Source organism: Onychomys torridus, chromosome X (genome assembly GCF_903995425.1).
Source record: "Onychomys torridus chromosome X, mOncTor1.1, whole genome shotgun sequence".
NCBI classification, from domain to species: domain Eukaryota; kingdom Metazoa; phylum Chordata; class Mammalia; order Rodentia; family Cricetidae; genus Onychomys; species Onychomys torridus.
In genome coordinates, this window is record NC_050466.1 from 25545431 (window position 1) to 25571202 (window position 25772).

Sequence of the window (25772 nt, forward strand, 5' to 3'; positions counted from 1 at the left end):
TATGTTGCTGTTTTACCTTGCCTGCCTAAGGTACCTGACTGGTCAAATAAAAGGCACAACAGCCAATAGGCAGGGAGGAGAAAGGATAGACAAGCTGGTGGGCAGAGGGAATAAGTAGAAGGATAAATCTAGGCTCCAGAGAAGGGAGAATCGGGGAAAAGAAAGGGAGATGCCAGGGGCCAGCCAGCAAGGTAGCCACCAGTCAAACAGACACACAGTAGAGCATACAGAATGAAAGAAAGGTAAAAAATTCCAAGGCAAAACAGATGGAGTGAAACAGGTTAATTTAAGTTATAAGAGTTAGTGGGACAAGCACAAACTAAGGCTGAGCATTCATAACTTCAATAAATCTCCATGTCATGATTTGGGAGCTGTGTGGTGGCCCAGAAGAAAGCCTGGTATGGATAACCATGCTACAGTCCACAGACACAGAGAGATTAAGTAACAAAGATGGCTCAAAGGGGGACACATGGATTTCTCTGGGAAGGGGGAATAGAAGAAATCTCGTGGGTAGACTGGGGGTGAGTGGGGATGGGAGCTTGAGGGATCAGGTTGAAGGATGGATGGAGGGGGAGAGTAATGAAAAGAGATGTCTTGATAGGGGGCACAATTTGGAGTCGATTAGAAACCTGATGCAAAGGAAACTCCCATGAATCTTCAAGGATGATTCCAGCTAAGACGTGTAGCAATAGTGGATAGGTAGCTTGAACTAACTAACTAATCAGATTGGTAACTACACCAAATGTCATTGAAGAACCTTCATACACTAACTGATGGAAACACATGCAGAGATCCACAGCCAAGCACTGGGCCAAGTCCAGAGAATCCTGTTGAGGAGAGGGAGGAAGGATTGTACAAACCTGGGGTGGGGTGTAATCACAAGAGAACCCATGGAAGCAACTGTACTGTTAATGAGAGAACACAGACTATGGACTGACAGCTAAGGAGCCTACATGAGAATGGCCTAGGCCCTCTGCATATGTATGATGGCTTTGTAGCTTAGTCTACTAGTGGTGGGAGCAGGGCCTGTCCCTAACACTTTGGCTGGCTTTTGGGAACCTGTTTCTAATGCTGGGTTGCCTTGCCCTGTATTAATACAAGGAGAGTGTGGTGATATATTGGGTACCCTAATAAACTTATCTGGGGATCAGAGGACAGAGCCAGCCACTAGATTAGACATAGAGGTCAGGCAGTGGTGACACACACCCTTAATCCTATTACTCCAGAGGATCTCTGTGAGTTCAAGGCCACACTGGTAACAGCCAGGCAGTGTGGCACACACCTTTAATCCCAGTACACGGCTTTAATACTAGGAAGTGATGTCTGGGCAGAGAAAGGTATATAAGGCGTGAGGAAACAGGAACTCACTCTCGTTAGACTGAGGGTTTCATAGAGGTAAGCCAGTGGCATAAGCAGTTCAGCTGAGACCCTCATGGGTGAGGACCCAGAGGCTTTCAGTCAGAGGAAGCAAGAGCAGCTGACAAGTTTGGGGAGGTGAGGTTGGCTGTGGCTTGTTCTACTTCTCTGATCTTTTAGCTTTCACCAAAATATCTGGTTCTGGGTGTTTTTTTTTTTAATTAATAAAACTGTTTAGCAAGCCATGTTGCAGGAGAGGAACTCAGACTACCTCAACTTGATATGCCATGCTTTGTTGACACCCATGAAAGGCCTACCCCTTTCTGATCAGAAGTAAAATAGGGGTGGATTGGGGAGGTGGGCAAACAGGGTGTGGGGAAAGGAATTGGAAGGAGGAAGCTGAAGTCTGGATGTGAAATGAATGAATAAATTTAATTAAAAAAGTTTTGGGACCTATTAAAAATGAAGTTATATGCAATTATAATCTCAGAGTAAAAACCATAATTAAAAAAATGTAATGTTCTAATATAAGGAATGGAAGAATTTGTAAAGCACCTATCTTCTCTTTCAGTGACTATTTTCTATCCTCTCTTTATCTCTTTATCCTCTCTACATAATACTTTTCTCTTTGTCAACTCCACATAATAAAACTGATCATTTCATGTTTGTCAGAGGTGAGATTAAAATAGTGTAGGACTGGCATTATTAGATTATGACCTCAGCTATATGGATGTAAGTATTAAAGCAGTGAGTGAGAGATTTGGTTGGTATATTTCACAGCTAGACCCCCCCTCCTCATCTTCAGAATTAAAGCTGACTACATGAGACTAGGTAAGATCTATGGATGCTATGGTATCTTAAAGATTAACTAAAATTTTGGTCACAGACTAGAAATATATCAGAAAATATTTTGAAGATCTGTTTGTGACTAAGAAAAAAAGTTCAGGGAAGATTTCAAAAATCACAAATTATTCCCATTCATAGGTCAGAAATATTTATGTCACTATTCTGCAACCAATTTGCTTACACAAATATTACCATGATTGTCTGGCATTGATTTGATTGAGGAGTAGAGAAGAGAAACAGAAAATCATGAACCTACCAGACATTTGTGAGAATAAAAAGAATTTCATGATTGATTCTTTTTTTAAACACTGAATTCTTAACCTTCCTTTAGAGAAACAAAGTGGCTGGTTATTTACTGTTCCAATTGTTCTTATAAAAAGTCTCCGTGAACTTCCATACTGTGTTGAGATAGATTCTTTCATCTTTAGCCTGTTTCACATCCTTGCTGTGATCACTTTCCTTCATCCCCTTTCCTTCCCCATCTAATTCAGGATTAGAAAACTGTCTTCTAAAGTAATACATATCACGATGTGAACTTTTATAAATATATGACATATGTAACAAACTTATTATTACATAGCCTTCTATAGAGAAACATGCTGTTAATATAATTACATATATTCTTATATTCATTGTATGATTTTTTTTATTTCTTTCATTTTCAAAGAAAATGGGATTATAAAATGCATCTTATTTTCATGTTATTAGTTTAACCTAACAATAACATTAAGGACAATTTAAACTTCTAAATATACCAGAAATATCTCTAGTATTTTATCAACATCATTGTATTCTTTTTGTGGGAGAGGGACTAAGTAGACGAGTGCATATGTACAGCTTATTAATGATGTTTGTGTTCAATGTGGAAATATAGCTTGGGACATTTGAAAAGAATTACCAGTGAAAGTTGGCTCCAATTCAAAGGTCTTATACCTGTATTTTAGGTTTGTGTTGACATTTCTCAGTTTTATCTATCAGACACTGTCTAGTTTCTGGTTTCTAGTACACTGTCAAAATTCTGGTATGATAATTGTCTTCCTCCTTACTATAGCAATAGCATGGAGTTTTCCAATCTAAACATTTTTAATTTCAGTTCTTAAAAGATGCTAAGAAAGTATGCATCAGCCATTTTGAGGCAAAAGATCCAATGGATTTTTAAAATTTTTTAAATTGTTAACAACAACAACAAAAAATAACCTCCATCATGTTCAATCTAGATAATTATAGTAGCTTTCTGGTGGACTTCACTTCGTATTTTACTTATTCCTTTTGTCATTAGCATTTTTCCACATAACCTTAAAAAAAATCTCATCTGTAAATGATAATCAGGCTTTGTAGAATATACCTTTACCTGACCCATCTGATTGGCTCCCAGGGAATGAATATGAATATGCTTTCATTTAAAACTAACTTTACTCTCCAGTGTTATGATTTTTTCATTCTTTTTATTATTATTATTATTATTATTATTATTATTATTATTATTGTATTTGTGTTTTAATTTTACACATCAGCCATGGGTTCCCCTGTCCTTCCCCCTCCCCCCTCCTGCCTCCAACTTCTCGCCAGCCCCTCCCCTCCATTCCCATGTCCTCCAGGACCAAGACTCCCCTGGGGATTCATTTAAACCTGGTGGATTCAGTACAGGCAGGTCCAGTCCCCTCCTTCCAGGCTGAGCAAAGTGTCCCTGTATAAGCACAAGGTTCCAAACTGCCAGCTCATGCACTAAGGACAGGTCCCAGTCCCACTGCCTGGATGCCTCCCAAAACAGTTCAAGCTATTCAATTGTCTCACTTATCCAAAGGGCCTGATCCAGCTTTTGGTTCATAATTCACGTGCTTCCATTTGTTTGGCTATTTGTCGCTGTGCTTTTTCCAATTTTGGTCTCAATAATTCACGCTCTTACAGTCCCTCTTCTTTCTCGACAGTTGGACACCTGGAGCTCCACCTGTGGCCTGGCCGAGGATCTCTGCACCCACTTCCATCAGTTATTGGACGAGAGTTCCAGCTTGACTGTTAGGGTGTTTGGCCATCTGATCACCAGACTAGGTCAGATCAGGCTTTCTCTCTTCCATTGCCAGCAATCTACAGAGGATGTATCATTGTGGATTTCTGGGGACCTCTCCAGCACCCTGCCTCTTCCTGTTCTCATGTGGTCTTCATTTATCATGGTCTGTTATTCCTTGTTCTCCCTTTCTGTTCTTGATCCAGCTGGGATCTCCTACTCCCCTAAACTTTCTTTCCCTCAAATTTTGCCCTTCATTACTCCCCTTATCGTCCAGGTTGTTCATGTAGATCTCATCCATTTCTCTGTCATTGGGTGATCCCTGTGTCTTTCCTAGAGTCCCGTTTTCTAGGTAGGTTATGATTTATTTTTAAGGTACCAATGATTATATTTAATCTTTTTCATTATAAATAACATTATAATTTTAATTTGTAAGTAAAAAATAATTCTGAGGAAATAACCATATTTCTTATAATATCTCATTTATTCTCATGGCTAGGAAAAGTTTCCAAAGACCTACTCTTATGGCACTGAGGTTTGAACTGAAATATAGATTACTCACCTGAATGTGTGTGAAAGAGGGCATGTGGATGTCAGAGCAGGTGATGAGGTGATGGTCCACCTCTGCATATGTTATTGTTTTTATGATGTTTCTAGGGATGCTGGTGTTATGAATACTAAGTATAATACTAATTGTTAGAAATAGTGGTCCAGAAATACTGAAGCTAAAGTCCTGCTTTGTGGTCTAGTCTCACTTTTCCTTCTTCAAGAATGTATCAGCTGTGAACCAATCTGAGCAGTCCTACAGGATCTGAAATATTATGTAGAGAGTTTAATGATGAAACTAGTTGGAGCATATGACAGTGATCAAGACTCAAAATCATATATTTAATATCAAAAATTATCTTTTTGTTTAGAGGTCATTATGAATGTCATAGCATTTTTGTAAAAAGCCACTTACATTTTCTCATGTATCTTGTCCTAATAACTTCCTAATATACTTCCTAGACATTTATTCTGTTTTCCTCTAAAAGTAATAGATTACCAGCATTTCACAGTACTATGTTCCTAGCACTGAGATATCACATTGTATCCTTATAGTCACTTCTTTACTGAGTGCATTATCCCAATATGTGGCTCAAACCCAACATGCTAAACTGAATTGATGAGCTTCCACTTGTATCTTCTATGCTAATATATCTATAGTTATTTGTTGCCACAAATTTTGTGTCCAAAAGAGAGTTTCAAAGTTCTTCTTTTTTTTGTTTTTGTTTTTTGTTTTTTGTTTGTTTGTTTTTTCACCTCCATACAAAGTGACAAATATGAGTTTTTCACTTTATCTCCCCCTTGTTTTTTTTCTATTAACTTTATATCTTTCTAAAAGTTCCTTCAATATCATCTGATTTATTTAGACTGAAACTATGGTATCATAGACCACAAAACCTAAATATGTATAGGTACACTTCTTCAACTTAATTCCATGTATGCAAGCTTAAACCTTTATTTACTTGTCTGATAGCATTTATATTGCTTGTTCTTATTTCCTCATGTTCTTAATCATTGTTTTAGAATGCTGCTTTTACGATGACCACAAATGTGATTAATTCAGCCACATTGGCTTAAAAAGTATTAAGAACAAGTAGATGTGAGAATTTGATGGTACACTGTGGAAAAGGTCATGCCAGGCCTCCACTCACCATTTACTCAAAAATTTAATTTCTAGAAACTCATTTGTATCTATACTTTGACAAGTAGAAGGATATATGCATCTAAATACTTAGAGCATCAATAATGCCTATCAAAAATACATTGCAACCATGTAGTGGGATAACATACAATTAAAATAATTATGAATTTTTTAACAGAAGTGTATACATACCTAGAGTATGGGTAAATCACACAGTCACAGGTATCCTTAGGGATGCCTTGAATCTCTCTAAGTGGTTACATATACACAAAAATATTATTGTAGTAAACGATGGCCAAAGAACAGGAATCCAGGAGTGGGATTTCACTATATACTTTTAAAAAATATTATTCATGTGTATGTTTGTGTGTCTATGTGAATGTAGGCCATATGTGTTCAAAGTTCCACAGGAAACTGGAAAGAATCCCCTGGAGCTGGAGTTAAAGGCAGTTATGAACTTTCACACATGGGTCTGGGAACTGAACTCAGGAAGAGAGAAAGAGATCTTAACTGCTGAGCCATTATCTCCAGGTCCAGTATTATTTATCTTTTAATGTATAAAAGTTTCTTTTACAAAAGCAAATGTGCAAAATGATGTGTGCCTAGCTGAAGCCAAAGCTTCTCTCCCAGAAAAAAAATGTTGATTTTGATAATACATTCCTATAAGTACAATTAATAACAAAAGGCATATTTAATCATTTTAAAACTTAGTTTAATTACTATGATGTTGAACACATTTGTGTTTTATTTTTCTACGATACATGACATACTCAATAGTTATCGACATAAAATGATTATCTATGTATTCAATACAAAATTCAACTACACCCACTCTGACCATAACTACTGGCCTTTCATTGCAAATGGCTACCTGGACTGTTTCTTGAAAGTTAAGGAAATGTTAATCCCCCAAATACCTTCCTAATTATCATGAAAATTTAGGTCAGATTTGATTAGCTATGTAAATCTTTAACATAAATGTTACTGAGGAAAGTAGGTCATAGTACAGTACTTATAAAACAGAAGGTTTTAGTACTAAGCATGGTGGTGATCAGGTTTTTCTGAAGTAAAAAAATTGATTAATAGCTTGAACAATATTATATAATTCTGTAAGATAATACATGTTAAAGAATTTTATATATTCATAATGTACAATCAACCAATACTGAATTTTCCTACATTCAAATGGAAGACACTCCAAATGGTAATATTCTAAATCTTGAAATACATTTTATAATTTGATTGGAGTTTTAAATGCTGGATATTTTCTTAGATCAGCCCAATATACATTTTATAAACATGTTTTCTCAAAATCCCATATACACACAATGTATAAACGACCTCAACATATTATTGAAATGCTGGTAAAACCAAACTGCTGAATTGCAGTGAACACAATGACTGCATTAGCCTAAAGAAAGAAAATACATAAATCACTCAGGAAGGATAAGATTAAGACTTACTCGACATTTTTGTATGATAGAGCAAAAATGTAGTGTTCTGAGAAAAAGTGCCAAAGTCACACCAAGTTTTGATTGCCAAAAGGATATGAGTCTCATTCTGTCTCTGTCTCTGTCTCTTTCTCTCTGTCTGTCTCTCTGTCTGTCTCTCTGTCTCTGTCTCTGTCTCTGTCTCTCTCTCTCTCTCTCTCTCTCTCTCTCTCTCCCCTCTCTGTCTCTCTCTCTCTCTCTCTCTCTCTCTCTCTCTCTCTCTCTCTCTCTCTCTCTCTCTCCCCTCTCTGTCTCTCTCTCTCCTCTCTCTCTCATCATCTTCCTCCTCCTCTCTCCTTTCTATTTTCCTTCTCTCTGTGGCTGAGCATAAAAAAAGTTGGGCCAAGTCCACCTTGAAGATAAATCATACATAATATTAGAAGTGTACATGCGCACATCACACACAAGCACATAAGTGAAGAACCTTAGCCTGAACTGAAAGATAAATAGCCTCACTAGGTCATAGAGACTTTAGCTCCAGAGGCCTGCATAGTTGCCATGGAGGCCTGAAGGGAGTGGACCTCCACCCACAAAGAGCTTCATCTCAGGCCAGTTGTAGCAGTGAGTGTAGAGTGCGTTGGGGAATTCCTCAGTGCCACCAAAGTAATTCACCCAGAGTTCATCTTGGTTGAGCCAGCCTCTACCACAGGTTAGTTTGAGCTTCCTCCCTGTGCGCACAAGAAAAGAGTCTGGACTGGCTGAGGCCCTCTCCTCCAGGAATTTCTGGGCACGGATGTCATAGAAGAGTAGAGAACCATGTCCAGTGCCCACAGTAATGATGTGCTGGTAGAAGCTCAGAGAACGCACACCAGTGCCTCCCTCTCGGGAACACAAAGGCCTGATGTTCTGCTGGCGTTGTCTTGGATCCAGGAATGAAACATGAGACTGGGAACCCACAGCATAGAGGGACAACTCATCACAGTAGGTGAGACACACGTTCTCCCGGCAGTAGGGCAGCCTTAGGGACAGCAGCCTGGACAGAGAGCTCCGGGCTTTCCATAGGTGGAAGTAGCCATCCAGAGACACGGCTCCCAGCTCCTGGTTTTTGCCACTGAATGCAAGGGCTCGTACTTTGCGGTTACCTGGGTTAGTGGTCGCCCTGGGAATGGCCTCCATGTCCCTTGGGCGAATGTGTGAATACCGTGGAATCCCTGAATTATTGTGCCAGGGAGTGTTGCCACTGAACATGTCGGGATCCACCCGCCAGAGTGCCACGGTGCCGTCGCGGGATCCACTCACAGCCACTGTGTCACTCATCCATGCGATGGCAAAAATCCAGTCCCTATGGCCATTGCGGTCCCCTAAGCACAGAGGGTCTAGGGTGGGCAGCTGGTATACTGCTAGACTGTTGGGGTTTTCACCCCCTGTGGCCAGCAGGGTCTTGGAGGGGTTCAGCTGGATAGCGTGGATGCCACAGGTGGGTTGGGCACGGGTTTGCCCAGGCCCTCTGTCCCGCATCAGGGGAATGCGAGTAATCCGACCCGTCTGGACATCAACCACGAAGAGCGTGTTGCACTTGGTGCCACACACCACCTGCCTGGCATTGAGCCACTGCGACGCGAACACCTTGTTGAGGGGGCCGAGGCTCAGCTGGCGCTCCCTCAGCAGCTCGGGCAGCCTGACGACCCCGTAGCTGCGCAGGTCGCCCTCGAAGCCCGCCAGCCCCGGGTGGCCCTCGGCGCCCAGAGCGCGGCCCTTCAGGTAGTGCACCAGCGAGCGGCGAGCCACCGGCCGCCGCGGCCTCTTGGCCAGCAGCAACGGCCCCTCGCCGTGGCCGGTCCCCGCCGCCGCGGCCGCCCGCCCGGGCAACGAAGAACTCCCGGCGCCCCCCTCGACCTCGGCGGCTTTCCGCTTCCTGCTACCTGTTTGCTGAGGGGCCATGGTGGGCGGCGGGCGGGCTGCGGAGGCGGCGGCGGCGCGGCGGCGGCGGCGGCGGCGGCGCGTGGCACCCGTGTTGGCCGTGGTGGCGGTGGAGATGGCTGTGTCTCCGAATCGGCGGCGGGGAGGGGGGTGGGGAAGGATGGGGGGGTGGGGCGGGGGAGTGGCACGGGATCCCAGGGGCCAGAAGGCTCGGAGATCCCCGGGATTTCGAGTGCCCTGGGTCCGAGGTGCTTTGGTGGCAAAAGAGGCAAAGGTGGCAGCGTGGCTCTGCAAGGACTGTGAGCTTGGAAGGAGCTGGGCGCCGGCGGCGGAGAGAGGCGTTGAGGGTGGTGGCTGTGCTGGGGACCTGGGCGAGGGCGGGAAGTGCTGCCGTCTGGGAGATGGTGAAGTCGGTGTGGGGCTAAAGAGTGTGCTAGCGACTTGAGGGTGAGAGGCGGAGGCAGTGGGAGGGGCGGTTGGCTGTGGGGTGCTGGGTAGCACGAGCCAGTCTGGGTGGGGGTTGGGGAGTTGCAGAGGGGATGGGCGCGGGAGGGCTGTGTGGAAACTCTGGGGAGATTCCTAGAGGGCTGAGCTCCAGGAAGCTCAGTAGCTAAAACAAGTTTTTTCACCACACTCCCAACCAGCCTTAAAACCAAAACCTAAAATAGAGCCAAGCAGGGAATCAAAAGGAGCACTGATCATGACATGTGGGAAGAAATAAATGCGCACTTGGTGTAATCAGGGGACACTTTTGACAGAGGTTGTTCTTTGAACTGGACCAGGGATGGAGGCATGTTAAAGTGGCCTCTTTAGTTTCTTTGCTCTTGTTCCCTTTTATCTTCTAAACTTGAGGCTCTGGAGCTACTTAACTTGAATCCCACAAGGATATCTTGCTAATTCCCACACTTGACCCCAGTTTCAGCCAGGGTATGGTTGGGAAATAGTCAAAAGGGACCTTGGGAGTTTAGGAGGGTTATTGTGACATACAGGTGGGGACATAGAGGTTAGAGGTGAAGGAAATGATGCTGCATTACCTACTCACTTCCCAGGAACCTCAGAAGCCTGAGATGATGGGGTCCAGGGTAAGGGCGAGGAAGAGGTCCTAGAGAGAAAGATATCCCCTGTTCTCCAGTTAGGGAAAATCCAATCCACATAGTCAGGACCATGATTCCTGCCAAGCTCCATCTTGTATGAGAGGTTATTTTAAGCTCAGGAAGGTACTTGAGGAACACACCAGATACCCCTAGTCTCAGATGGCAAAGAAGAACCTTTCAATGGAACAACGCATACACAATACAAGACTGCAGGTATTCAGAGTAAGGGCTTGGTAGTTTCAGGAGTAATGAGAATTGTAACTCTTGTGCAGCTTCAGGGTCTCCAGTTCATGTATAGTCACACACTAGGCACGACCAGTTTCAATGCATGTGTTTGAGTGAGAGATCGGTTGCTCTTACCAGAGCATATGAACTCAACCCTCTTTCACAAAATTAGATGTGTTAAGATGGATGCATGTGGGGTGTGTGTGTGTGTATGTGTAATATAATGTATCTGACCAGTCATATGAAATAATGGAGCTGTTGTGTTGTTCCTTGTACACAGCTTTACATTTTTTTGTAAAGTTATCTCACGTCTACAAACTCCAGGTGCAAAATCCCATGGGCCAGCTTTATTTATTTATTTATTAAATTTTTTTAAATTTTACATACCAACCCCAGTTCCCCCTCCCTCCCCTTCTCCCGCCTCCTCACCTCCCTCCCACTCTACCCCCATCCGCTCCTCAGAGTGGGTAAGGCCTCCCATGGTAGTCAACAAAGTCTGGCATACCAAGTTGAAGGAGAGCCTAGCCCCTCCCCATTGTATCAAGGCTGAGCAAGGTATCCCACCACAGGGAATGGGCTCCAAAAAGCCAGTTCATGCACCTGGGATAAGTCCTGGTCCTGCTGCCAGGGACCCCACTAACAGATCAAGCCACACCCATAGGCCAGTTTTACCACTCCCAATGAACTGCTGTGTCCTCATCATTTTCTCTGTGTATAATGCATTATTAAGGAAGAGAAAAGATGGTACATCGGCAGTACAGAGAGGTAATGTTACTGAAGAATAAGTGACCAGAAACGCTTTTATCAGAAAACATGTAATACTTTGTAGAATATATTTTACTATTGCAAAGAATATAATAGTCTCAAATTTGGGGTCTGTATCAGCCTATTTATATGTATGCCTATTGGATATGTAAAAATGAAATGTATAGTTATTTCTGCTATCATTTCTTGAAAGTCTGGGTAGGGTGTCTACTAAAACTTTGAAAGGCCCAATGTTCTATTTTCATTCAGCCTTTTTAAAATTAAGTTCCGTCTTTATCACTATGTTTTAAAATGAGTAAATTAAAACTTAAAAATTGTAGTTACTTATGGTCTCACAGTCAATGCTACACTAGATATAAATCTTCACCTGATTATATTACATTTTCAAATGAATTGTACCCTGTATTATTCCATCTATTTTTTCTTTCTTTTCTTCAAATTGATACAGTCTATGTTGTGGAAGTTTTGTCATGTCTGCTTCTGAAAGTTAAATGTAATTCCTAAAATCAAGAAATATTTAAATACTAAATATGAATTATATACAGACGTGTCCATACTATATTTGAAGGCAATACATATTCTTAAATGTATGTACATTTTGTTTACTGATTTTTCCCTTGTTAATAATTATGAAACAATATGGCCACATGTTTTTGCTAAAGAAAATACAAATATAAAAATTATTGTATTATGTCTCTAGTTTTTGTTAATATAAATAAAATAGTTTGTATTTAGTGTTCGGAATCTATGATTTACATATTGAAAACACCATTCATGTCTACACTTTTAAGTTTCTCTGTGAACTTAAAGGTATTAAGCAATTTCTGAACAGATGCATGAAATTTTGAGAGATGTGTAGATTGGTTTCAGCTTTCAATTTAGAGTATTTAATTGTATTTAACTGCTTATATTTCTAGAATATAATGTTTATATAAAGCTTCAAAGTATTGTTGAAGTTGTAGACATAATGGCATGCTGGTAAACCTTTCAGAGTTCTATATAAACACGTATATACAAGTGTTTTTGTGTCAGAGAGAGAGAGAGAGAATGGAGGGTCAGCAGGAGGATAGAAACAGCAATTTACATATTATAGGCATTTAATAAGATTCTCTTAAAACATGCCTGACTTCCTTCCTTTCCACTATTTACCATTACAAAGGTTGTGTGATACCCAGAATAATGGGTTTTTGAGGCCCACCATAATGCAAAACAAACATATTCATCATTACTAAGAGCTAGTATATTCTGGAACAAAATATTTGTAGAATTGGCTACTATTCTACTTGCATAATCTCAATTATGTTGTGAAACTATAGATGAATATTCATAGGAGAAGAATGTGTTGTGTTCTAGAAATAACTTTACAATGTGCTAGTAGATCTTAAAGGGGAAATTCAGAGGGGTTCTTCTTTAAAACTTTTAGAATTGGGCTTTTCTCTTGATAATTGCTAATATAAATATACACTCCCAAAATAATTGGTACTTCTTTACACATAGAAAATTCCATATCTGGTTACACTAGGTAAACTGGATAAAAGTGACTAAAAATTTATACAAGTCATGCATTGATATCAGCTAGTTATGCAAAGACGTGGTGAAAGCATTGTACTCTGCACTCTGCAGCATTTTAACTGAAAATATACTTGAACTATTATTTTATTTACCTTTAATACCTTATTATCACTCAAAGTATCAATAAGCCAATGCTTCCTAATTTTATATTTCTATCACAAACCTTTGTTCAACTTTCTACATGACATTTTAGATATCAAAACAGAACTTCAAACTCAGCATATATAACCCCTGAATCTTGATTTCAGTGCTCATGTTTCTGAACTTTTTTAATTCCCTGTCTTCATGAATTGCATTACCATGCATTCAGCTGTTTCAAACAAACTTCTAACAATTATCCTTGACACATATATCTCCCCTGAGCGTAGTTCTAATATTCAGTCTTCTAACCATTTTAAATCCATTTAGTTCTCAATATTTCACTGCTACCCCTAAATCTCTAACCTATTTAATCTTGATTGTATAACTGTAATAGCATGCTAAGTCATTTTTGAGAGACTCCCTCCTTTTCCTCCTCCAGTAAGTTTTCCACACTTGAGTCAATGCAATATCTTATTGCAGATCCTGTCTTTCTACTACACGAATTTAGACAAATCTATACTTACCTGTAGTCCTAGAATTATAGATCAAAGTCCACAAAACACTCTACCAGGCCCAGCATGATATAATTTATGTTGCTTTGCCAGAGTTCTTTTTCTCATTATTTTTATACTCTAGCCACAATGGACCTTTTTAATGTGCTCAACACTGTCTCATAAGGTCATGCCTCAGATCTTTTTTGCATCATGTTCTCTCTGCCTGAAATGCTTTCTGCCTGTGGGTCATCTACTTTTTACCTCCCACGGATACCTGAATTTGTTAAGTGGTTGTTTTTTAGATCATAGGTAAAGTGTCATATTTTGGGAGAAAAAAAAATCCCTTGGTGCCCCAGAATAGGCTAGAACATGGTACCTTATTATAAAACATTGTCAAAGTAAAGTTTCATGATTTTTGTCACAGTAAGATTTCATGTCAATAGTTATGACTTTTTATAATGATTGGTGATAAGGACCTCGTTCTGTATGTTGTGAATATGTGCTGCTCTGATTGATTGATACATAAAGCTGTTTGGCTAATGATGAGGCAGAATAAATTTAGGAAAGACATCCTAACTGGAGAGAGAGAGAGAGGAAGGAAAAAGACAGAGAAAGGAGACACTGCTAGCTGCTGCCAGGAGAAGCAAGATGTGAAGATACTGGTAAGCCACAAGCCATGTGGAAAAATATAGATTTATACAAATGGGTTAATTTAAGATATAAGAGCTAGCTAGCAAGAAGCCTGCCATGGCCATTATTATAATATAAGCCTCAGTATGTTTATTTGGGTCTTAGTGGCTGCGGGATTGGGCACGAAACAAGAAAACTTTCAGTTACAAATTGGCAACTAGAACACTGCCTGAGGATAGGAGAGGTGGTATCCATTTGGCTCATTTCAGTTTCCAGTGTTTAGCCTGCTTTAGAAGTAAAAAAAAAAAAAAAATCAGTATTTGCTGAATGAACATTTAGAGATCCTGGAACTTTTATTGGTTTATCTAAATCTTTCATGCTTTGTGATCAACCATATCCTTATTTAGCAGAAGTTGAAGGTACAATATTACTTGAGACACAATTCTTTTTGAATGTATGAAACGTACAATCCAAAATAGTATATTTCTGTGACTCTCAAGACTTACTGGTGTGATAGACAGCTCCAGAAAACATCATACAAATAGATCAGAAACACAAAACAATGCTGTCAACCATTGCTATATCCTCTTTCAGCTATGGAGGTATCAAAAACAAAAGATAAAAGACCATTTCCAGATTTGTGCTGTTATTATAACTTCAGTGACAAGCACCAGGAATGACAGGGTACTATGGTTTTTAAATGGAAATTCAGTCATGCAATGCCTATCTAAAATGGACATAATAATTATAAGATTTAACAACAATTCTGTGAAATGCTTTTCTAAAACAATTGATATGTAATGCTTATAATTATTTAGAGCATACAGTACTGCAATCACCCCTCTCTCTTTCTTTCACTCTGTGTTTAAAATATAATCTACAGATATATGTTCAATGTATGACTATAAAATCAGAGTAATTTCATCTCTAACTATTATCATTTCCAAATTTTGTGAACTTTGAAAATCTAGTTTGAAAGCCTAGTTACTTTGAAATGTATAATTAATTGCACATTATTATTATGTTGATAACATTGATATTGAAAATAGTCTTCCAAAACTCGCATGTTAAATTCAAAATTATTTTTTGAAGAATAAATACTTTATAGAATGTGGTGTATTTGGTAGCTGATACATCATAAGATGAAGTATGGTAGTGAATTCCTGGTTTACAAAGTTTTTCTACATTGAAAGAACATGTTTTGATGTTTGACTAGAAGTTAGTATTAGAAGGGAAACATTTGCTTAAATACAACAATATAGTTCGTGATGTGTTTTGTAAGTGTTTTGTTTTTATTTTTTATTTTTTTTCCTTTTTTATTTATTATATTTGTGTTTTACACATCAGCCATGGGTTCCCCTGTCCTCCCCCTTCCCACCCTCACCTTCCCCCAGCCCCTCCCCTCCATTCCCATCTCCTCCAGAGCCCAGACTCCCCTGGGGATTCATTTAAACCTGGTGGATTCAGTACAGGCAGGTCCAGTCCCCTCCTTCCAGACTGAGCAAAGTGTCCCTGTGTAAGCCCAAGGTTCCAAACAGCCAGCTCATGCACTAAGGACAGGTCCTGGTCCCACAGCCTGGATGCCTCCCAAAACAGTTCAAGCTATTCAATTGTCTCACTTATCCAGAGGGTCTGATCCAGCTGGGGGCTCCACAGCCCCTGGCTCATAATTCATGTGCTTCCATTCATTTGGGTATTTGTCCCTGTGCTCTTCCAATCTTGGTCTAAAGCTCCTGCCACCAACTTTCTTAATGAAAAAAAAATAGGATGTAATTTCATCAGAATGGGAATACAATTCAAGGTTGCCATCATCGATAATATGGAGTTAGCCATGGTTATGGTATTGTAGATGACAGCATGAGTCTTTTGAAATAAAGGACTCTGAATCCACACAAAACTTACTGAACCTCTTTTCTGTCTCATTTTAACACTGAACATGTTAATTTTCATCTGTTAGAGTGGTATATAAGTAAGTAAGTGATAAGTCATAGATGTTTTAAAGTACTAACACAGACCTCCAATATCTCAGGTCTCTTCCAACTATTTCACTAAGTGATAGTATCTGTATCTCTGCATCCTTTTCTCCATATAGCTTACCATCTCCCTGTGAACTTGTTCAAGTTGCCCACCTCTTTCAGGCCCTATCTCAAGCTGTAACAACTTACTTGATTATAGCTTTAAGTGCATCTTCTTTAGTATAAAATACATAAATTCATTATAGTAATTAATTTGTTTGCTTCAGAAATTGGTTTGCTTTATTTATTAACTAGAAATAAGTTTTAATATGCATATAAACACCAAACATACATACACATATTTAGATCCCAATATCTAGCCAAGTGCTGGCATATTAGTTGGACAAATGCATTTGCTGATTGAATGTACAAATGAATTCATCTTCTATCAAGACCACTGTTAATTCAACATAATAGCATTCAGAAGGTTGGTTCAAATACTCTCACTTTTATTCTTGAATCATCTTAGGCTACTGTTCCATAGGATCACATTACCTTATGATATGCTTAATCAGTTTCACTCACTTGCACTTTAATGTTATCCTTTAAACGGTTCTCAGAGGTCATTATAAACAGTTCTATGAATATCCTCTCTGCATTTATTGTAAATGTGTTATGAAGGACACTTTTCATCATATTGCTAAATGACTCCTTTGTACAAAGTCACACAGTAAATTAACTTTTATAATTTGATGTCAGAAGCCCTTATCTCTGTGAAATTATTAGATTTCCTCATTTCTGATGATGTGTGAGAGTAGGAGCTGTGAAGTGGGAGAGACCTTGTGGTACCGCCTAGAAGTTCAGTTAGTTTTCTAAGCTCATTGACCTCACCCATAAAATGAGGATTAGACATTCTGAATGAATACATATGCATACATATGGACATATAAAATATGAAAACATCTATATTGTTTTTGAAATCTAATGTGTTTAAAATGTAGTAAAATATTTTTAATTTAGTTGATAGGAAGCAAAGTGACAATTGCAACATTGAATCATCATTACAGCTATATCAAAATTTCCTCATCCTGAAGTTTGATTTTGGAGTTTCAGTAGAGACCTAGCAGCAAACAGTCCACACCAGAACTATACCTACACTTAAAATAATTTTGAGATTCTATGTTTTAAACTAAGTTTTTTTTACACAAAACCTAATAAATACATAAAAGGAAAAAAAATCTTTCCAGATTGATGAAGTTGATTTCAGCTGGAATGCTCATTTAACAAAATGCAAATAATCACATTGCTTTAGCCCTTGCACAAACATTTGCTCAGCCTAAGACTGGGGAATTTTAGAGTGCCTCCCCAATCTATGCTGTAGTTTTTTGTTTGTTTTTCAGAAGCACGTGACATTTTGACTTATTCCTCAAATTATAAAAGTCTCTGTCTTCATTTTATTTTTCTTTGTTTTTAAATGTATTTGTTTATTTACACCCCAGCCACAGTTTCCCTCTTCTCCTACCAGTTGCTCCCCCTACCCCTCTCTATTCCCACTACCCTCAATCTACCCCCTCTCCATTTCTGTTAAGGAAAGAGCAGGTTTCTCATGAATATCAACAAAGCATGGCATATCAAAATATGCTGCAGTTTTTAAGTATCTTAATATTGCACAGATATTGTGGAGCTGTTGTTGAGAACAACCATATTAATATCCAGAGAAAAGCATTCAAAGACACCCGTCTCCATCCTTAGCTTGTTATATTCTCTTCATCCACATGTCCACATTGTTGTCTGAGATTTTAAGGGTGCTGGATTGACACAGATGTCCCATCTACTTCTGTGGTTAAGAGCTCACATTTACTTATTTTTAACTCTGATTAATAATGAATCTCTGCATTAGCCCACTCTCTGCTACAATAAGAAGCTTCTCTGACCAAGGATGGAGGCAATTCAAATCTATGGATATAAAAATAAATATTTGCAATAGTTTGACAGCATGACAATTTGGAAAAAAATATCAATTGATTTCCCTGTAGCCTCTATGACTGCCCTACCCATGGTTTTCATCATGTTTATAGTTTCATGGGAGACAACCCATGCCTGGCACTGAGATTTTAATTTACCAACCCTTATCTTCTAGGAGAAACATTGTGAACTAATGTGATGTGCTTTCTGTTCAAACTATTTAGAAAATGTTAATTAGATTATAAACTCATGGAATTTCATAAGGCTTCTTCTTTATACATTTTATTTTCTGTTACCTCACACTCAGTCCTTCCCCTTCTAGATTTTTCTCATATTTTCTTTCTCATCTTAGCCTTTTTCTCCCCTTATAACACACATGATCTACTTTCAAATTTTACTGTATGATTAGTTGAATTGAAAAGTCATAGGTTGTCATCTGGCTTCTTCACATATACTTCAGTATAGTTAATCCTTATGTCCCCTTCTTTGCTGTCTTCCTTACTCTACTATCTGCTTGAATGTTTCCGTTCCCAACATTATTTCTATACTTCCATTTCCCCTTTATTCTATAATGTTCCCTCCCTAAGTGTATCTCTCCAACCAAAGCCCCAATTCTAGTTTCCTACATATATTCCATGTTAAACACACGAATTAAAAGTTTTGAAACTAGGTCCCTTACATGAGTGGGAACACATGCAGTTTCTCATTTTAAGCCTTGGAGATCTTGCTCAGTATAATTTTTTTCAAGTATTATCTATGTACCTGTGTATTACATTATTTGTTTTTTCTTTACATCTATGCTGTATTGTTATATAACATGTTTATGTATACCAAATTGTCAGTATCCATTGATCAACTGATGGGCATCTAGGTTAATTTCATTGCATAGCTGTTGTAGATAAAGCAGCAACGAACATGGATGTGCATGTACCTCTGTAGTAAGATACAAAGTCCTATGCTGTGGCCTCAAGTGTTATAGTTAAATCTTAAGGTGCATATATTTATATATTCATGAGACTAATTTCCACAGTGTCTGTAATAGTTTATAGTCTCAGCAATATTAAATGAATCCCCTTTCCTTATATCCATGGCTGCATTTGTAATCATTTGTATTCTAGAGTATGGTGATTCAGACTGCAGTGAGATGGAATTATAATTGACTTTTAATATTTCATTTTAATTTCCACAAAAGCTAAGGATGTTGAACACTAAAGTGTTCAGTAGTGTAACAAAAATCTTAAAAGGTCTTATTAAAAAACAAAACAAAACAAACAAACAAACAAAAAACACTTGGAGCCAGATATTGGGGTGAATGCTGAAAGATCAGAGAAGCAGAACAAACCACAGCCAACCTCACCTCGCCAATTCCTCAGCTAATCCTGTTTCCAGGGACTGAAAGCCCCTGAGTCCTCACCCAGAAGGGATCTCAGTTGAACTGCTTAAAAGCCTCTAGTTCCTGGTCCTTTCGCCTTTCTGCTTCCTGCCATCACTTCCTGAGATTAAAGGCATGTGTCTTTCCCAAGCAAGACATGAGATCTCAAGTGCTGGGATTTATGGTGTGTGCCACCACACCTTGCTCTGTTCCCAGTGTGGTTTTGAACTCACAGAGATCCAGATGGATCTCTGCTTCCAGAATGCTAGGATTAAAGGTGTGTATGCCACCATTTTCTGGCCTCTATGTCTATTCTAGTGGCTGTTCTGTTCTCTGAACACAGATAAGTTTTATTAGGGTATACAATATATTGGGGAACACAAAATATCACCACATATTAGTTCTTTGTATTTCTTATTCACTTCTATAGCTCATTTTGAGCTGTTTTCTCAGCATTTAGATGTTTGAGTAATTTGTGTATTCTAGACACTAATGTTGGTCAGATTTATAGCTGGCATTTACTTCATCCACTCTCTAATCTGCCTCATTACTCCATTGACCATTTTATTTGCTGTGTAGAACCTTTTTGCTTTTGTGTGATCCCTTTTTTCAGCTATTTGTCTTTTATTCAGAGGTACCAGAATTATATTTGGAAAATCCTTATCTGTGCCTACAAGTTGAAGTGTACTTCCTATTTCTGACTCTAGCAGCTTAAGGCTATCAGGCCTCATGACAAAGTCCTTGATCCATTTGGAGTTGAGTCAAGTGCAAGATGGAAGTAAGGATACAGTTTGATTTTCCTGAGTGTTGAAATGAAGATTTTACAGCAACATTTGCTCAATACGTTTTTTCCCAATCTATATTTTTGGCATTGTTATAAAAAAAAATCAGGTCATTGTAGGTAGAGCAATTATGAGAGTCTTTCCTACTTTAGAATTGTGTGAATAACACTGTAACCAAACAATGCAGCTGTATTGCATATCATTACAAAAACAATGCACTTCAGAATGCAGAAACTACGCAACACACACAAATACATACTGGATTTATATCAATGAATATAAGCAATATAATGAATGCTAAACAGATGATTGGTTGCAGATACATAGTATAGAGAATCAAAAAATGATGAGACCATTTTAATAAACCATAAATTATTTTCTTAGTTTAGTAAAGTTCTGTAAATGGAAATCTAAATAATATGTGGAAATATTTTTATGCTCTTGTGAAATGGTGAGAAAACGAAATGTAATTTAACTTATGTAATGCACTACATCAATAAACAGAAATTATATATGTACATATAGATAGATATAGCTATTGATATCCACCAGAAATCTACAAGTATACCTAGGTGACATTAGAAAGAGAGATTTATCAGCATTAGAAAACCACACTACAAAAACTGGGATACTTGACAATAAATATCACAAAATTTTCATACTCTAATATCCTAGGTAATAATTAGTGACATAACAAAATGTGCAAAATAAAAAAGTTCTCAAGAAGTTTGAACTTCTAAAATTTGAAGTTATATGTGTATTATGGCAAAACAAGTGGTTAAAGATTTATGATAATCTCTGAGATTTGTTTGATATATTTTATTTCAAGATCAGTTTTATCTATTTTAATAGTGTTTTGCTGTAAATTCCAACATTTATAGACTAGCTCTTAAGAAACTAAAGCTTTGCTCTGTACTTATAAAAAATATTTCCTAGATATCAAGACAGACAGTGGAACTTATAATACTGATCCTTTTGAAACTATAATTTAGCACTCCCTGTTTAGAGTATATATAGCTCTTGTTGATACAAAGTGGGTTGGACATGAACATAGACACTTTTGAAATTTTACCTTTGCCTCCATCCTTTGAACATAGAAAGACTGACAAGGTAATACATGGAAATGTGCCATTGGTAACAGGAGAAAAATCTTATGATTGACCTTAAAGCTCTTTAAACTTTGAAACTGAAAAGAGTTCAATTTACATCCATGTACTATTATGGACTTAAAGAAGCTATTTTTGTTCTTCTGCATGCAGACTCCATCTTCTGTTCCTGCTGTGTTCCAGAGACAAATCAAAACAAATTTACAGCAATAAAATTAAGGGCCTAAGCATGCTGTTCTTGTGTCTGTTCAGAAGTTTCTTTCTTCCCTCCTACTGCTCTTTAATATGAAGTTTCAAACACTGTTCACTTAGCAGCAAAGCTGTTTTATACAAATGTGTAAAAATATGACTTTGAAATCCTAATAATTTAAAAAATTTATAATACAGGCCCAACAAAATGCAACAATTTGCAGTTGCAAATATCATTGAATAATATATCAAGTGAACATACATCAAAACAGCAACAATCCTTTCTACCTTAACTTTCCTCTCAAATAAAAAGGGTTTTTGCAATTTTTGATGAAATCATGTGCTAAAATTTAAGTCATCTGCTCTCTTTGGCAGGAGAAAAACTGCTGACCTTCCTTAAGTACATGAAGCAGGGTGTCTCATGTTGTTTGAAGATATTTCAAGTTTTCTTTTGAATGTGAGCTCTATGTGAACAAGAAGTCTTGCTTGACTGTGTTTTGAAAGTGGAGAGGGATGCCAGATCCCAATTCTCCAGTGGAGATCTGGCAAGTTGCCCAACTCAATATTCATCCACTGAACAGAAAAATATTAATACTTAGAGAAATGAATAAAATATGCATTTAAACTGTATAAGTACAGTGTGTCACTTTTTAGAAACATTTAATGAATGGGAGGAATCAGATATTCCAACTGAACAAATTCATAAATACAGCAACGTTCAAAAATAAAATATGTCATAAAGTTTATGCAATGTAAAGTTTCTTAAAATTCTTATACTGATATGATTACAAGCACATAAAAATGAATATTATCAAATTTCTCAAACTCTGCCAATAGAAAAATAATCTAAGTTTAACACACTATGTACAGAATGATACTGAAGACATTTACTGATCCCTTTTAGTCTTGTGTTTATCTTATGGATTAATTTAATTATACTGAGCTATTGACTCATTGATTTGCATAACACAACAGTTGAAGGCAGATGTTTCAAATAATATTTTATATGTCTGACAAGATATATAACAGTTAAGAATGCTGGAACAAGTTAAAATATATACATCCAGAAATGAATTAGTAAACATAATTATATTTCCTGAATCATATAAGTTGATGCAAAATTATCATATTGAAATTCAACTATACCCAAACTCATTTCTCTCTGTAATTAACAGCCTTGACAATACAATGGCACTAAAGAAAACCAGGGCATATGCTGATTCTCAACATACATTCATTATGTAATATGAATGAGAGAAAATAATATTGCTTTTTGGCAGCATTTAGAAATGTTTCTACTAACAAATATTTTTGGTGTAAACAAAAATATTGTTTTCATGTAAACATGGAACTTTAAAAGTGGAAATGCCAAGCAATTACAACTTTACAGACTACATTTTTTTAATTTTTGTGAATGATTGAGCTATGTTGGTAAATACATGCCTTTTTCTTAATACCCATATTTCTATTACATGTCCCACGCAAACTTCTTGAATAAGTAATTGCTTTTCTCTTTAAGATATTGGCCTCTCTCCATCCTCTGACACCAGTGGAATGTTTATGACAGAAGAAACATTCAATTTATTTTTGTGTATTCCAGAATGCAGTAGGTACATGGATTATCAAATATTAGTTACAAACCCCAATCTTGACCTAAGAATATGAGAATTCAGCTTAGAGTTTTATTACATATATACCAAAAGTATTTATATGTAAAATGTTCAAATAGCATATAGCCAAGGAAGCTTTTAATAACCAAAACTTCAATTTCTTTGACTTGTTTAAGTGGCATAGGAAAAAGTAAACCCTCAGAGAAAACCATTTTTTTGAATCCTGTCTCCAGCAAGTTGATCTGTACAATCTTCCTTATCTGTTTTTGTTTACACATAAAATATGATGTCTTAGGGTTTTATTCCTGTGAAGAGACACTACAACCATGACAACTCTTCTAAAGAAAAATATTTAATTGGGGCTGGCTTACCATTTCAGATATTTAGTTCATTATTATCATGGCTGGAATCACGGTGGCATGCAAGCAGACATGGTGCTGGGGAAGGAGCTGAGAGTTCAGGATGGGATTGAAGCACACTGGCCAGGACTGAGCATTTGACACCTCAAGTCCGCACCCTTAAGTCCTCCCCTCAAGTCCTCCAACTATGCCACACTTACTCCAACAAGGTCATACCTCCTAATAGTGTCACTCCCTGTGAGTCTACAGGGCCATTTTCTTTCAAACCACAACATATGGCTCAAAGTGGCTAAGACAGACTGCTAAGTGCTATACATGAGCAGATCACAAGAAAGAAGATAGCTTGTTTCTCAGAAGAAACTGTGGAGACCAGAAGTGTTGGGATGGTAGATCCAAAGTTGTATGGAAAAACCGAATGACAACCAAGAACACTCTGGCAAAACCATTTGCTAAAAACAGAGATGTAACTAACAATAACTGCCCAGACTAATGTCACAGAACTTTCTTTGTATATTTTCTTCATATGGTTTTGAATTCATGTCTTACTTCTAGGTTTTAAAATCCATCTTGAGCTAATTTTTGTGCATGGAGTGAGATAAAAGTCCAATTTCATTCTTCTACATATGAATGTCCAGTTTTTGCAACACAGTTTATTGAAGAATCTCTTACTCATGGAGTGCCCTTGATGGCTTTGCTGAAAGTCAGGTGATTGTAAACTGGTGAGTACATTTCTTGTGTTTCTGCCCTATCTCATTCATGGCTCTATCTAGTTTTATGTGATCTGCTGCTGCTTTGATTATCATAGCTCTATAACATATTATACTGTATTTGGAAATCATGGTATGTAATGTCTTTGACTCTGTTTCAGTTGGTTTTTGCTAATGAGGCTTGGTTTATTTGGGGGTATTTTTGCAGTTCCATGTGAATCTAAGGATTGCTACTTCTGTCTGAATGAAAAACAACTTTTTGAATGGACTGAATATGTAGATTTCTTTGGGTGTTATGGACACATTAATAACACTAATATTTTAATATTTAAATATTTATTTAAAGTAATTAAATTACAGGTGGGTAAGGTCAATGTGATTTAAAAAATAGGCAGAATAGAAAGATAATACTGAATTTATGCAAGCTATTTTGTGTTGTACTATTTATAACTTTGTGAATACTGCACAGGTGTGACAAACTAAAATAAAATTATTTGAGAAATTAGGTTTGAGTTTTCAGATAATGTCTAGAGTAAGTTGTTGGATTACACTGCCTTAGTGTAATGAACACCATACATGGTAGCAAAATATCTAGATTAAGCTTTTGGCTGTTCCACTTTGCAGCTCCATGCCTTTAGGGATATAAGTAAACCTGTATTAGTTACATTTATTACTGTGATAAAACACCACAACCACAGCAACTTATAAAAGTTTAACTGAGCTTACAGTTCCAGAGGGTTGTAGTCTATGATGGTAGAGCTAAGGTGTGAAGGCAGGAACAGCTGAGAGCAGAAGGAAGGCATAGAGGTGCTAAGAATGGTAGGCCTCATTTGACACTCAGCAAGCTACATTATCTAATCCTTCCCAAACAGCCATCAACTGGGGACCAAGTATTCAAATGGTGAAATTTATGGGTGAAATCTCATTCAAGCCACTACATAATCTCTTTCAAAGTTATTTGTCCCTAATCATAAAATAAGAATAACATTTCTCTGCTCCCTGCTACCACAATTATTCTGAGAAACAAAAAAACATGAATACAAAAACATTTTGAATAGTTCAAACATTATATACTTGCTAAGTATTTATTTTTGTTTTTTTTATTTCAGACTCAGCCTGATAGTTGTGTTCGTTGATTTATCAGAAGACCTGCCTGAGAAGGATGACAGAAGTTGCTTTGGAAACACAGCACACATCACTGACTATGATAAATGGTTATTTCAATCTCTCCTACAGATATGATTTGTGCCTTTGAAAAATTAAATCATTCATTCCTCAGATCTTAAAATGGGAGCACAAACCATTTCAGTCATCGAAGTTTAATATGTGTATTACAAACATGTTCTCAGATAGTGTAATACTGGATGAAGGACACAGTAATTGCAAATATATAAGGGTGTCTCCCATTAACAATAAAGACTTTTTCCATTATCAAATATGTCTCTTTGGCTAAGAAAAGCACTGACTCAGATTTTCCCATTATACCACTGCTTAGTATTTTATTAAATGGAGTTTGAGTAGTGCCCAAATGTCAGTATAAGCAGCTTGTTCACAGGGAGTATACTATCCACTGGGACAAGAGCTTTTCATAGTTAAACCTGTAATGTTTGCTGTATGTTTCT

At 37.7% G+C, this 25772-nt stretch overlaps 1 protein-coding gene across 1 annotated transcript; it reads right to left on the bottom strand.

Annotated features, from left to right (window-relative positions):
- Positions 1–7674: 7674 nt before the first annotated feature.
- On the bottom strand, positions 7675–9654 carry LOC118574226 (DDB1- and CUL4-associated factor 12-like protein 2). Its single transcript, XM_036174999.1, has one exon. The coding sequence runs from the start codon at positions 9263–9265 to the stop codon at positions 7856–7858; it is 1410 nt and encodes a 469-aa protein (XP_036030892.1). The 5' UTR covers positions 9266–9654; the 3' UTR covers positions 7675–7855.
- Positions 9655–25772: the final 16118 nt, after the last annotated feature.